The 14,244-nt window shown below is 37.8% G+C and overlaps 1 protein-coding gene across 2 annotated transcripts in view; it reads right to left on the minus strand.

Annotated features, from left to right (window-relative positions):
• Positions 1-3,713: 3,713 nt before the first annotated feature.
• slc6a11b (solute carrier family 6 member 11b) overlaps positions 3,714-14,244 on the minus strand; it is a 96,254-nt gene continuing 85,723 nt past the window's right edge. For both annotated transcript variants that reach the window (XM_052111063.1, XM_052111062.1), the window contains 3 exons: positions 12,960-13,060; positions 12,691-12,861; positions 3,714-8,377 (listed from right to left, as the gene is read on the minus strand). In XM_052111063.1, the coding sequence (XP_051967023.1) occupies positions 8,228-8,377; positions 12,691-12,861; positions 12,960-13,060 (422 nt within the window). In that variant the 3' untranslated portion in view covers positions 3,714-8,227. The remainder of the gene's footprint in view (positions 8,378-12,690; positions 12,862-12,959; positions 13,061-14,244) is intronic.

Genomic DNA, 14,244 nt, shown 5'->3' on the forward strand with positions numbered 1-14,244 from the left:
CTCTTAAGAAGTTCGCTACTGACCAAACACTGTTTCTCTTTCAGGGACATGCTGAAATACAGAACTGCACCACAGATGTTTATGAGTCTCGTATGTGTGACACACGTGGATAATGATACCCCGTTCTGGGCTAGATGCACATGAAATTAATTCCATCTCGTGTTTTGATAATGTACAGACCAGCTGTCTCTGAGTGCACGTCGCTAACGTGCGCTGACTGGGTTATTTTAAAGTGCTACGCATTTACCATTTTAGTTCCACATTTGCCTAATTCCAAATATATTTGGCCATTACAAGTGTGTAACAAATCTAAAGTAACCCCATGACACCAGGTTGTGTGGAGAGAGGAAGAGACGGGAGCACAAAAAGCCACTGTCACCTCTGCTGGTAACACACTGAAACAACACTGTCTTCATTCAAAATAAAAGGCTTGATAAAATAATTAGGCCCTATCTGTCACTCACTCGATGTTGTGTCGATGTAGTGACACTAGTGGTCGCTCTTGAGAGCCCAAGACACCTCTGATCTTTGATAAAAGGCAAATGGGAATTGGTGAGTGGTATTTGCATGCCCCTCCCCAGACATACGGGTCTAAAGGAGGGGACGTGTATACCGCTCATTCAGATTTTCTCTTCGGAGCTGAGCGGTCGATGGTTCAGCGAGCTGAATTTCCCACGGCTTCCATTCTCACCTCTCATGGACATTACCGTGGCTTTCTCCCATCTCTGCACGGGTGCACTGCAGAGATTGCCCCTGGGCACTTCGGCAGATCATATAGAGTGTATTCTGAAAGAGTAGAAAGCACGCCACCCCAGCGGCTCCCTGCCTCAGTCCTTCTACGTACAGGTATGAGGCCAGCACGGCAATCTCTGGGGGCGATTCAGGGACCACAATGGGACCAGTTCCACCAGGTAAATCCCCACGGACTTCCCATTCCTCGGCATGCTCGTGTGCTCCGGTTAGGCGCTCGGATGAGTGCGACTGCTCATCCCAGGGTGAGTTCAGCTTCTTGTTTGGTGCCCGCGAAGGTGATGAGCTCTCAAGCACGGTGTCGGAGAGCGGGGTCGTCAACTCTGACACGGAAACCTCTGATGGGCTTCCCCCCCCTTAGGTGTGGTCACCAAGTCACAGGCAGACTCCAAAATGACGGACATGCTTTCCCTGGCCACCGTGAGTGACGGGCAGAGTGTTGCGCCTCACGAACGAGCATCCCATCCCAGGCGACCTCAACACCACAGCGTATGCGCTGTCACGGCATGTCACCCACAAGGGAGAGTGGAGATTCCGCCCTCAGGTGGTCCAGCTGATCTGGAGTCGATACGGGCAGGCACAGTTAGACCTCTTCGCCTCACATTGCCCACTCTGGTACGCCCTGACCGAGGTATAGACATGCTGGCACACAGCTGGCCACCTGGACTATGCAAGTATGAGTTCCCCGCAGTGAGCCTGCTTGCACAGACCCTGTGCAAAGTCAGGTAGGATGAGGAGCAGGTCACCCAGACTTGGTTCTCGGACCTCAAGCTCCTCTCGTCAGCCCCTCCCTGGCAAAATCCCCTGAGGAAAGACCTTCTTTCTCAGTGACGGGGCACCATCTGGCACCCATGACCAGACCTCTGGAACTTCCATATCTACTTCATTGAAAAAGTTAAGTCTCTATTGGACAAAGGTGGGGTTGTTGGAGCTGTGTTTCTTGACCTTAAGAAGGCTTTTGATACTGTTAACCATAGAATTCTTATGTCTAAATTATTAGCTTTTAATTTTTCTCCAGAAACCTTGAGTTGGATAGAATCATATTTGTCAGGTCGAACACAGTATGTTCAAGTACTGAATTATAAATCAACAGCCCTAAGTATATCCACAGGTGTCCCCAAGGATCTATTTTGGGTCCAATGCTATTTACTTTGTATATTAATGATCTTCCATGTAACATCTAGATGTGTTTTTGTTCATGTTTTGTTTATGTCCTTTTATTTTGAAAAGTTTGTTCATGTTCCATGCCATGTTTTGTTCCTGTTTCCTTGTCATGTGACCTTCCTGTTCTCTCCATGTTCATGTGTCTTGTTTTCATTGGTTCATTGTTTGATTACTTTTTTATCAGTTCTAGTTTGTCATTGGTTTTAGTTTATTGTCTTGTTATCTTGTTTAGAGTTCTGTTTGTTCATTGGCATATGTTTCCCCATGTCCATGTATTTAAGCCCTCATGTTTGCCATTGTCTCTTGTCTAGTATTGATGTTTGTTTGTGAAATTGTTCATGCCACGTTCATAGTCAAGTCCAGTTAAGTTCATGTTTATGTTTGTTCAAGTCAAGTTCATGGTTATGTTTTGTTTTGATTCACATTTTTAGTCAGAGTTTTTTTTATATTACATTTTGGAATAAACTGCACTTCAATTCATCATGTCATTGTCATTGCCAGCTACACAAGCATTACATTCCATCTGTTTGTCCCGACACTAACATCCAAATGTATGCGGACAACACTGTTAGTTAAATACATGGGAGCAGTGTCACAAGTTGCTAATGAACTTACAAAATCCATGGTTCATGTAACAGCTTTGTTAGAACAATGCTGTATACAATTAAATCTCTCTATACCATTTGTATATTTTTTTACCAAAACAAATAGTTCACGTGTAGTCCCAGAGGTTTTTGTAACAGGGAAAAGGCTACAAGTTGTATCTGAATTTAAGTACCTTGGAGTTTTGATTGATTCAAGACTTTCTTCCAAAGCTCAGGTTTAAAAGTAATCTGTAATGTAATCGGGTCAAATTTAGTCTCTCAAATTTTAGATTAATTCTAGTTTTTATGTCTACAGAGGCTGCTGTGATGTATGTACACTCTATGGTTATTTCTCATATTTCTCATTGTTTAACAACTTGGTCACAAGCTAGTATAACTACTCTAAAACCATTGGAGTCTCTGTATAAACAATCACTAAAAATTCTTGATAAGAAATCGGTTTATTTTCATCATTGTCCAATATAAAAAAAAAATAATCTTCTTAGTTGGGATAACATGATCAAATATGTAGATGTTTGTCTTATGCTCAAGACTATACATAACTTGGTCTCCCCATTAAAACAATATGTTAACAGAAGAACAACTGCCCATTGGTCCACAAGGGGTGGGGCAAGAGGGGACTGTATTATTTCCCTCAGAATGTGTACATTTAGTCAGTCTGTATTTTCTGTTAAAGCTGCATGAAAATGGAAATCCATCCCATCAACAATTAGAGGACTGGATACATAAAGTTCTTTTAAGTTTCATCGTAAAAAAAAAAAAAAAGTCAAGATAAAATCTGTTACTAATATAATGTATTTAATATGATTTATTGTGCTTGGAATAGATTATGTGCTTGTATTTATTTTTTATTATTATTATTTGTATTTGATAATGTAGTTTGTGTGTGTTTTTAATGCATTAATATATAAATGCCTTGTATTTTAGGGTGACTTTTTAACATTCTGTCAAGGGTCTACAGATGAAAAATAGCCATTTGGCTAATTCTGCTATATTTACAGTCATGTTTATTAATGTGCATTGTCCCTGTAAGTAAAATAAATAAATACAAATACTTTACCTTCAAATCCTATATACTTCCATTGCTAATGAAGTGTTGTTGTATTTTCTTTTAACTGTATTTAAGAATCATTCAAATAACCAAACAGAGACAATTATTTTTAACAATTATTTTTTAAAAATGAGTAAGCAGACAATTCATGTCCAGTGAATAACAAAATCTGTGTAAAGAGTAGGGCTGGGCGATATGGCTCCAGAATTTATTTCTCAATATTTTTCTGCAAATTGACTATATTTGATATCTCAATTATTGTGTTTTTGATCTGAAATAGCATAAAAGTATTTATATTTACATTTTTTTATCAGAGGAAACATCATTTATTCCAAACAGCCAATGTAGCAATGTAGAATTAATATTTTAAAGGCATTAAATAAAAATCTGTTTAAAAGTGATTAAGGCATTTTCCCCACAGTTTTTCAATAAAGGAACACAAGGGAAAGTAAAATGTAATCATTTTCATTGATTTGCACATTTATACTTATATTTAAAGGTGCAATATCTAACAATTTTCATGTAATATTTGCTATTTTTTTGATAATGTATGAATGGCTTGCAACGCAACTTAAAAAAAATTGCCCGTCCCAGACTTCCTAGGTTGGCTATTAAAGCCTGTAGACTGATTTTCATGTTGAGTGAAAACTAGAGTGAACATCAGCAGAGCATTTCATTCCTGATTGGACCTTTGTTCGGTTTTAGGGATCAAAACCGACCTTGAATTGCATTCTTCTTATTGGACAGGTAAGCTTACATAACTGCAAAGCATTGATCTGTGTCATTTTAGCTAAACTACAAGAACACATGAAATGAATGCTAGACAATGTTCAAGATAATGCAAAAAGACCCATTCATTAGTGTAACGTAACTTTGTTATACAGAAAATATATACATTATATTATTATAAAACAATAGTGCATCAATAGATCAAAATGACAGTTGTGATGGAATGACATCAATATATTTTATAAACAGCTACTCTCATTATACACCACATTTAGCTAACAGCTATTGATAAAGCTGGCTAGCTAGCTAATGCCGACATAGGCTATCGTATAAATGGAGTCAATGTATCATGCAAAGTAAATGTATTACTTCAAATTACAGTCTCGCATAGTCAGACCTATATCCACACTTTGTTTCAGCCCTGTTCCAGCACTGGAGAGTCAAATATAATATACAGTCTCAAAGTTTGTAGTAAAACAATCATAACTATGTAATTTTAATTATGCTACCTCATATTTCAGCATGATGCCGGTGAATCACGCTCAGTCTTTTTATACGTCACGTCATTGTTTTGGTCAATGCATGCTCGTGTCCCTATGGAGTGTGTTAAACTCTGGCAACAGGTAGATGTGCACAAGCACTGGCAACAGGTAGATGGCTGCAGTTCACTTAAAGGCCACAAGTGTCATTAATAACAAGGGTTTCTGAATCTATAATACTGCACCTTTAACATCCATATATGATTGTAAGTTTAATAAAAATGTATCTTTGTGAATAAACAAGGTGTGCAAAATCTACTACACTAATCTTTTTTGGTAACCAGATGAATATTGCATAGTAGCATTCTAAATGATTATTGTGGAACCCATGTTTATTATTATGAAATAATACTGAATTGTTATTATTATTATTTTCAGGATAAGATTTATTAAAGATAAATTTATATATTTCTGTCCTATTTACATCACCCTAAACTGGGGTTTTTATTTTGACTCTGCATGCAGTCATGTTGGTTTCACCTTCACCAGGAGCTTTTATTATGAAAGGGAAAGGGCAAAGTTATGAGTTTCGCAACTTGTGAACCGTTGTTAAACACTCCTTTACTGTTCCGCGGTTGTAGATTTGTATAATAAATTAATAGCGGTTACTAATGTTTGGAATGGCGCGTACGCTTGAACCGGCTGTACTTGCAGTTGAATTGCGATAAAAACACACACGCCCTAGCATACACAGAGATCAGTGTGTCGCCGGTTCATTCTAAAGCGCACACAGACCATGTTTATCTGTCTTTAATCACATCCTTTGGAAGTTAAATAATTACATATGATCATATCTCCATTTTTATGTTATTTTGATTAGTCATAGAGCCCTGAAGGATCGTGACATTAGTCTACCATTGCACTCTATGAAACTTAATGGGCAAAAAAACAAAAACAAATTAAAATCATTGTGATATTAACGCTATTGTTGAATTTACATCAGCAGCAAAATCATCGTGATTATATCGTGTGTATTTGATGTATCGCCCAGCCCTAGTAAACAGCACATCAATTCCATCATACATCTTTTACTGCTTTTACATACATCTACATCACATTGTTGAAAGACATATAAAAAGTCTTCAGAGAAACACGTTTTTTTTTTTGTCATCAAGAAATAGTACACAAAAACCTAAAGCAATGTAAAAAATATACATATGTTTGAAAGGTTAATTGGTCATTAAATCACAAACAGGTTTACTTGCACAAACTGATGATGTCACGATGGAACAGACCAGTCCAAAGATTGCATTCATGTGCAAAGGGCTCACAGTGCATCCTGAGAATACTACACTTAACACTAAATTGTTCATAACTGTGATACTACATTCCAGATCCAGCGCAACTTAATGGAGGTACTTAAGGCTGTTGGATTGCTAGGGTCCTTCAAATATATTTCCACTACTTGTAATCAATCTTTCCATACAAAATCTATCCTTTACGGAATCTATTCCATTAACGTTTCCTCCAGAGGCGATTCTAGGGACTCTGGGGCGCTAGGCAAATAAAAAAGCAGGCCCTTTATGAGATGATTTAGGTGGATGGATCACAGTGATGCTGTACAGTCCCAGCAGGGTGTGTCAAATATGGTGGTCTGCGGCATCCTTTTACTTGTGCAAATTGCATTCAGCAGTGATTTTGTCTGCAAGTTTGTGCCATTGCCTTATCTGCTTAATTTAATTAGTAAATAGGCCGCTAAACCAGTGCCGACAGTGTGTGAAAAACAGGGCGCAATTCATTCTTAGTGAATCTGCCCCTGAATGGCAATCCAATCTTTTCTAAAGCAATTTGAAGTAAAAATTTGAATCCATAAAATTGTCTCTAAATGCATACATATTTGGACTACAACTTCTAATGGCCTTGCAATGACAAAAAGGGGTGAGATCACTTTAATGGGCATTTTGATTTTGCATGTCAGATGTGTACTGATTAAGGAATTACGCTCAAAGTAACATTTCTATCATAAAACAGTGGCGAAATTTCAAAGCTGGAGATTACACCTTTCTAATGATGTAGCTATATTTTGACGAGATTAAATAAGAATTGTATGGAGTATAACATGCTGTAAATGTAAACAATAGCCTATCCATTGTGAATTGTGCGGCCTCTGACTCCCGGATTGTTACGTCGGACATCCTCTTCATGATGCCAGCATCCCCTTACTTAAATTTGATTGTATCTAAAATGATGGGGAACCCTAGGGGGGGGTTTTCGAAAATATCATTCTAGTCTACTAAGCATTGCCATTCATTGGCTTCAAGTGTTATTACTGTGAACTACTGTAATTGCCACCCACGGGGGGGCCCTCCCAGCTTGGGGCCCCAGGCGATTGCTTGCTTTGCCTGTCCCGTAGCTCTGCCTTTGCAACTGGTTTGACATCAATGAAACCAAACAGCACTGTTTTTTTTTTTTGTCTAAAGCTGCAATGGAGTGAAATATTTTTAGTGAATACAGTCTTAAATTTCTGTCTGTTCCTGATACAAAGCTATCGTATTGCTTAAAAATACAAGGTATATAGTGCAAAATTCATATTGTCTATTTTATGGTGTTTTCTTTTTTCTCTAAGGAGCTTTACAGCCCATAGTCACAATGTAGTTACAGTACATTGTATAAAAAAGGAGCAGCTTGGAGATTCTTATTTAGTTTTTCATGGAGGATTTGAAACAACATCAGGGAGAGTAAATGGTGCCAGAATTTCTATTCCTTTAAAGGCTACAAAAGAATCACAGTATAAAGACTCAACGTTCATGAACTTAAAGAGTGTGTATGAATTACTCTTTGGACCCTTAGCCGAAATGAGAAAAAGTGATAAACTGTGTTTGGTCTGTCACCTTCAATTAAACTCATTTTAATGGGTGTGAAATGGCCAAGTTTTGAACCGCTAAAGAAACCGTGGAGAATGGGCTTGCTATGTCATGCTCGCCCTGTGAGTCAATACTAGCTGAAGGACAGAGAACCACAGCACATCCAACAACACTAAGCCTAACCTTTAAACACACAGTCAACATTTGGAATGGTCCTCAATAGATCTCCTACCAATTAGAATATAACTCTAATGTAATCCAAGACCAAGAGTCAATGTGTAACAACATTTCATAGCACATTATTCCTTGGCATCTTTCTTAAAAAAAAAAAAAAAAGAAAGAAAAAATTAAAATGACTAACGTGACAAAAAGTGACGTGATAGGACAACAATTTTATCTGGATTTAGATAGACTCTGATACAAAACTATTTTAATCATGATGTTAATTTATGATGTGTTACCTGTTTGTGCAAACAAGCAAGACTACAAATGTGATCATAGTATTCTTTCTTAAAAAATAAAGGCAAACATATATTTCTTTCATATTTTTCTGTCTCTCGTGTCAGTGATGTCCATGTCTTGGGTTTAGAAATGCGTTTCTTTCTCTGTGATGGTGGAGATTTTGCCGCCCGCCCTCATTTTGGCATTAGCGTCATTGATAGCGCAGGGACCCCTGCATCCAAGTTGACCTCTCATTCTCAGGTCAGAGCTGGGGGTGGTCAGCTTTTTCATTCTCTGCAGTCACATGCACATAATATGTAGCGTGAGTCTATTTGTAGACCATTTTAACATGCACATATTTGCATACAGATGAATTGTTCTGCAAAATAACTAGTATATACATTCATAACATGTACAAGGTCAAGGACAATGTACTGTAATATCAGGGCAGAGATTTGGCTTGAACATCCCCCTTGGAATCTATGCCCCTAAATATCATACTAGAACCTTCCAAATTCTTTTGGCCATGGATCCCTAGGTGGATGGAGGGACAGAGCAGGGACCCCCTGATACATGTAGAATAAATCTTAGTTTTGGATTTTAAGTCTTGCATATAATACATAATATGTGTCTAGCAACATATTTAATGTATTTACATACTTTGTCACGATGCTAACATCTGAAAAGCTACAGTATATTAAAATAATAATTATTGATGTACAAAGTGATGTACTTTTGTACATTTTACTTTTACAATTTAAAGCATTTTAGTGTGGGAGGGACGATGAAACATTTACCAGGACTTCAGTTTCTGATAATGAGCTTTTTTGGAGTTTCCTGAATATCCCTGGTGAAAAAAAATAAAATAAATAACTACTGTAAATCCAGGTACTAGTTGGCTGGTCTTGGCTGTTCTAAATGGTATTAGGCTAACTGCATGCTTTAGGATGGTTTCCCAGCCGGACATGGCCAAAACCCCTCTAAAACTAGCCAACTGACGAACCAGCAAACCAGCTTAGACCAACTAACAAGCATGGTCTAGTTTTACCAACACAGTTGGGTGTGAGAATGTGTTGGTTTTACCAGTTCTTTTTTTTTTTTTTTCAGCAGGGATTGTATTTTGCTTTAACTTTCACAAAATTAAGTTTGAAATCAAACAATAACTGGCAGACCCCCGAGGGGGCCCCTTGTTGAAGGCCACTGAACTAAAATATACTTTACTGCTGGTTTGCAAACCGATAATGAGTCACAGGTCAGTTATAATGGGTCTGGAGGGAAACGCAATGCTACATGAAAATAATTAAATTAGAGCTGTCAATCGATTACATTTTTGATAGATAAAATGGTATCACTTTACAATAAGGTTCCATTTATTAACATTAGTTAACAACATTAGGTAACATGAACTAACAATAAACATAATACAATACAATAATTAAAATCATTTGTTAATCTTAATGTTCATTTCAGCATATTCTTATACATTTTTTAAATCAAATGTTGCATTTGTTAACATTAGTTTATGTACTGTAAACTAATATGATGAACAATTGTATTTTTTATAAAATAACATTACAAAAAGATTATTAAATGCTGTTAAAAATATATTGTTAATTGTTTGTTCATGATATCTAATGCATTAACTTATGTTAACGAATGGAACCTTTTTGTAAAGTTTTACTGAATTAATTACATGATATGCCGATAAATTAATCAAATTAATTGCAAATATCTATATTTACCAAGACATCCCCATATTTAATACATAATAATTACATAATTATAAATAGCTACATTTAAATGTCATCTATTTATATTAAATGTAATATAATTACATTTAAATAATTATACATTTATATGATAAATATGATATCATAGAATATGTCACTTTGGATAAAATAATCTACTAAATAAATGTAAATTAATGTAATAAGTAAAGCATTGATTAGACAATGCAAAAAGTGGCATTAGAAGTCAATAAATGGTTGAAATCAATGAAAATAAGACTTTCATTGGCACAAAGTCAACAGCAATCAATTTTGCAATTGAATGTGTTAATTTATCTGATGTAGACCTATTATAAGGGCTTTTCTAAGAATGTGTCTATGTATGCATCATACGGACACATTTGAAGCTTCTCACTTTGGTTGCGTTGCATCATAAACAGCATGTTTAGTAAGCTGTGTCAAATTACAAGTAGTTTGAGGGGGCCTGGGTAGCTCAGCGAGTAAAGACGCTGACTACCATCCCTGGAGTTCGCAAATTAGAATCCCAGGAATTCTGAGTGACTCCAGCCAGGTCTCCTGATCAACCAAATTGGCCCGGTTACTAGGGAGGGTAGAGTCACATGCGATAACCTCCTCGTTGTCGCTATAATATGGTTCGCTGTCAGTAGGGCATGTGGTAAGTTGGCCGTGGAGCCTCCACAGGTGTTATGTCTCTGCGGTAACACACTCAACAAGCTACTTTATAAGATGCGCGGAGTGACGGTCTCAGACGCAGAGGCAACTGAGATTCGTCCTCCACCACCTGGATTGAGACGAGTCACTACGCCACCATGAGGACTTAGAGTGCACTGGGAATTGGGGAGAAAAAAAATGTAGTTTGAAACATGTCACAATCTCCTCTCAAAACCACATCTCAAAACCACGTCCGGAGTTGTGCCCCATCCAATTGTCTTTGAACATAAGATTGCGTCCTCATTGTGTGCTGTCGGCAATCAGAATGTGTGACTTGTTGCCTGTAAAGCTGGCACATGAAGGTGGCACATGAATTGCTCTGATGGTAATAGTCCTTATTACGGTCAGAGGACATGATTTTTTTTTTAACACGTTACTTAAATTGCAACTAACCACATACATTGAAATAGTTAGGATGGGGAAAAAAGTCTAATCATCTTAAAATGGATAAAACTATTTCCATATCTTAAATTTTTTTGCAGCCAAAGGCTGTGTGACAAATCAAATGGTATTTTAGGCACAAATGCATCTGTTCTTAAGTAAAAGTTAGCCAAATTAGTAAGATGAAAACATGGATACGTTATCCGACATGCCTCATCCTCAAATACTGTGAAGAAAACTATACAAGGTAAAAAATATAAATATATTATTTATATATATAAATATATATTATATTTAAGCAATATCACACGACCTAGAATGCGATATGGCCATACATCAGCACCGATTCAGCCACAGACACTCACAGTACTGCTGATTTAGGGTCATATAGCAAGATTGCAAGGATGATATTGCTTATATAGAACAGTTCAATAGACAAGTAAATAAAATAAAAAATAGGAAAGAAAAGAATCTGCCATTGATATTTCAAAACAAATAATGTGTCCAAGACTCTCACTTTACAAAAATCTCACTTTAGAACAACTAGTATCACGGCTTGGGCTGTTTCTAACATGTTATTGGAGAAATAAGGATGTGTGTGAGAGAGAAAGAGAGAGAGCAAGAGAGAGAGGGAGAGAGAGAAAGAGAGAAATGGAGCTTGTGTGATCTCCTGTTGATGCTGTAGTTTGTTAGTCAGCTTTCTGAAGATAATGTAATTTTGGTTAAATTCATCCTATTTTCTCAGTGGAAAAATAGCCATCCAAGCAGGGGTATTCCTCCCTATTTCGTGGTAGCTGGTGTGCAAGAGTCATTCACTATAGGAACTGCAATCTCCTCCGTCCTTATGTCCTCTCCAATGTGGAAACTCCAGTAAGAGGTAAGCGCCTTGAGTTTGTGTAATTATCAGTTGTGTCTATCAGCTGTGATAAGCCTTAATGCTGAAGTTGTTAGTTTAAAGCCATTTAAATGTATTTCCTAGCTTTAGTAGTGTAGTAGTAATACAAGCGATCACAGAGTTCTGTTGAATATAAACACCTACTGATGCTGACTTCACATCACCTAACAAGCTAATATTACACACAAAAAATATCTTTTGTCAGCCACCTGCTGGCTAAAATCTGTAATATCACAAAATTAAATGTAAAGAGACACATATAGTTCTTAACACATATGCACTGCTCTTACACTTTAGTTTAGAATGACACGAACACAAGCGGAGTGATACAAACAGTGAAACGTCGGAGTGTTGATGGTGTGAGACCATCAGTACTCATAGAACGTCTCTCGTACAATCAGATTTGAGGACCAGAACTGATATATATATATATATATATATATATATATATATATATATATACACACACACACATACATACAGTTAATATAAATGGTTATATGTCCTAAATGTTTATAGTAGTAGGCTGGTGTAGTACACAAGCCCCGTCAAACAGCTCTGTATGCTTTCTGAAGCAGAAACAATCAATAAGACATGACACAATGGGGTCATGTCAGGGCAGCATCCTCATCATGCCCGCAGTGTGACATCAATAAGAGATACGAGTACATTTGCAGTAAATTTGGTATTTTATACCTCCCTAACAATGTGAGGGTGCTCTTGAATGAATCAAGAACAGCAAAGGAGAGAGCAAATGGACAGACGTTTCTTCACTAATGATACAAAGATAAATGTGAGTGGTGCTTGCCAGTGAAACAATGCTTGGTGTTGTAGTTTTATTCTTTATATAAAATGCATAATAGTGATTTTACCTCACGGAAAGTGCCTTTAGTTTTCAAGATCTGAAATAAGATTCCCAGAGGAATGCACACCATAGAAGACATGGCCATCATCCAACCAATCCCATAACCCCAGTCTGGATATGTGTACACATTATTATACATCAAAGGCTTGTACTTGATTAAGAAGAACAGAAAGATTCCCTGAAAAGACAGCAAGAATAAACAATCATACATAAAAAACCATACAAATGTATCTTGACTTAAGTTAGCCTACAGATAATACAAAACATTAAACTTACTGCACAGATGCCTGGAGTGAAGTACTTCCAGCACCATTTGATGAAGAAGATGGGTTTGAATCCAATCATATCCTCAATGTTCAAATAAAACCTGTCGCTACCTGAAAATTAAACAAATGATATATTATACACTGTGTTTTTCTTTTATGCATTTTGCTTGTGGAAATGTAATAGTGGGGGTTTTCTTTTGATGTTGGAGCAAAACATATTTGCAGTGGTCTCCCATTAATTCCCGTTAAACGGGAAAAGAAACATCCCTTTTTTTGAAAAATAATTTTGTAAAAAATTGTAAAGGGATTAAACAATGTTCCCTTACGAGGGAACTCGCGATGCGTCGATGACGATTTGGGAACGCCTTTGCGTGATTATCTCTGAAGCACGTATGTCAACTAGTCAATGGAATGAATGAACGCCACGGGAGGGTGACGTCATGACCAGGAAAGGATATAAGCACATCCGGTGCGTTACTCATGTCAGCTTTTGTGCCTCAGCAAAGCGCTCTGTGTCAAAACTGTCTGTCTTATTTATTGTTGTCGGTCTCTCTTTATATTGGATATTATGGCGAAACAAATATTTAAAGCCTGTGCTTCTCCTTGCCCTCGTTATATCATGGGTGGAGATACACATGAGCTTTGTGTAGTTTGTTTGGGAGTTGAGCATGCGATGTCAGCCTTCGAGGGGTCTGACTGTCAGCATTGTGAGCGTCTGCCGCTCTGCGTGCTCCGCGTGCTCCGCTCCCGTCTGTCCGCATTTGAGGATGATGGACAGGCTCGCGAACCTCAGGGTTCTGGACCCGCGGCTGCCGAGGCAGCGCGGAGAAAGCTCACTTGGGTTTCGCAAATGGATCTCTCGGCGGGGTTGGAGACGGGCTCTGCCTTATCTCCTCCTTTACCCGAGGAATCCATTGCTCTCTTGCCGGTGTCGGAAGCCCGCGCTGCGGCTTCTTCCACCCGGGAAGAGAGCCCGATGCTTTGGTGCTCTAGCTCTGAGGAGGTAGAGTTACTGAGCATTTATGAGAGTGACACAAACACTAACACAATAAGGGAGAGGATTCGCCATCCCTCTCCCCAGCATATGAGGAGCTTATTGAGGTGATAACTCGTGCTGTTGATAAATTAAATATTTACTGGCCAGCAGAAAAAAGAGATACTCGTCCTAAAAGCAAATTAGACGAGCGTTTTCTCACATCTAATGTTTCATCTCAATCACGGGCCCTTCCATTTTTTCCTGATCTACATAGTGAGCTATGTAGATCATGGAATAAACCATATTAGTCTTTTCACGT

This window comes from Xyrauchen texanus, chromosome 39, assembly GCF_025860055.1.
Source record: "Xyrauchen texanus isolate HMW12.3.18 chromosome 39, RBS_HiC_50CHRs, whole genome shotgun sequence".
In the NCBI taxonomy this organism is placed as follows: domain Eukaryota; kingdom Metazoa; phylum Chordata; class Actinopteri; order Cypriniformes; family Catostomidae; genus Xyrauchen; species Xyrauchen texanus.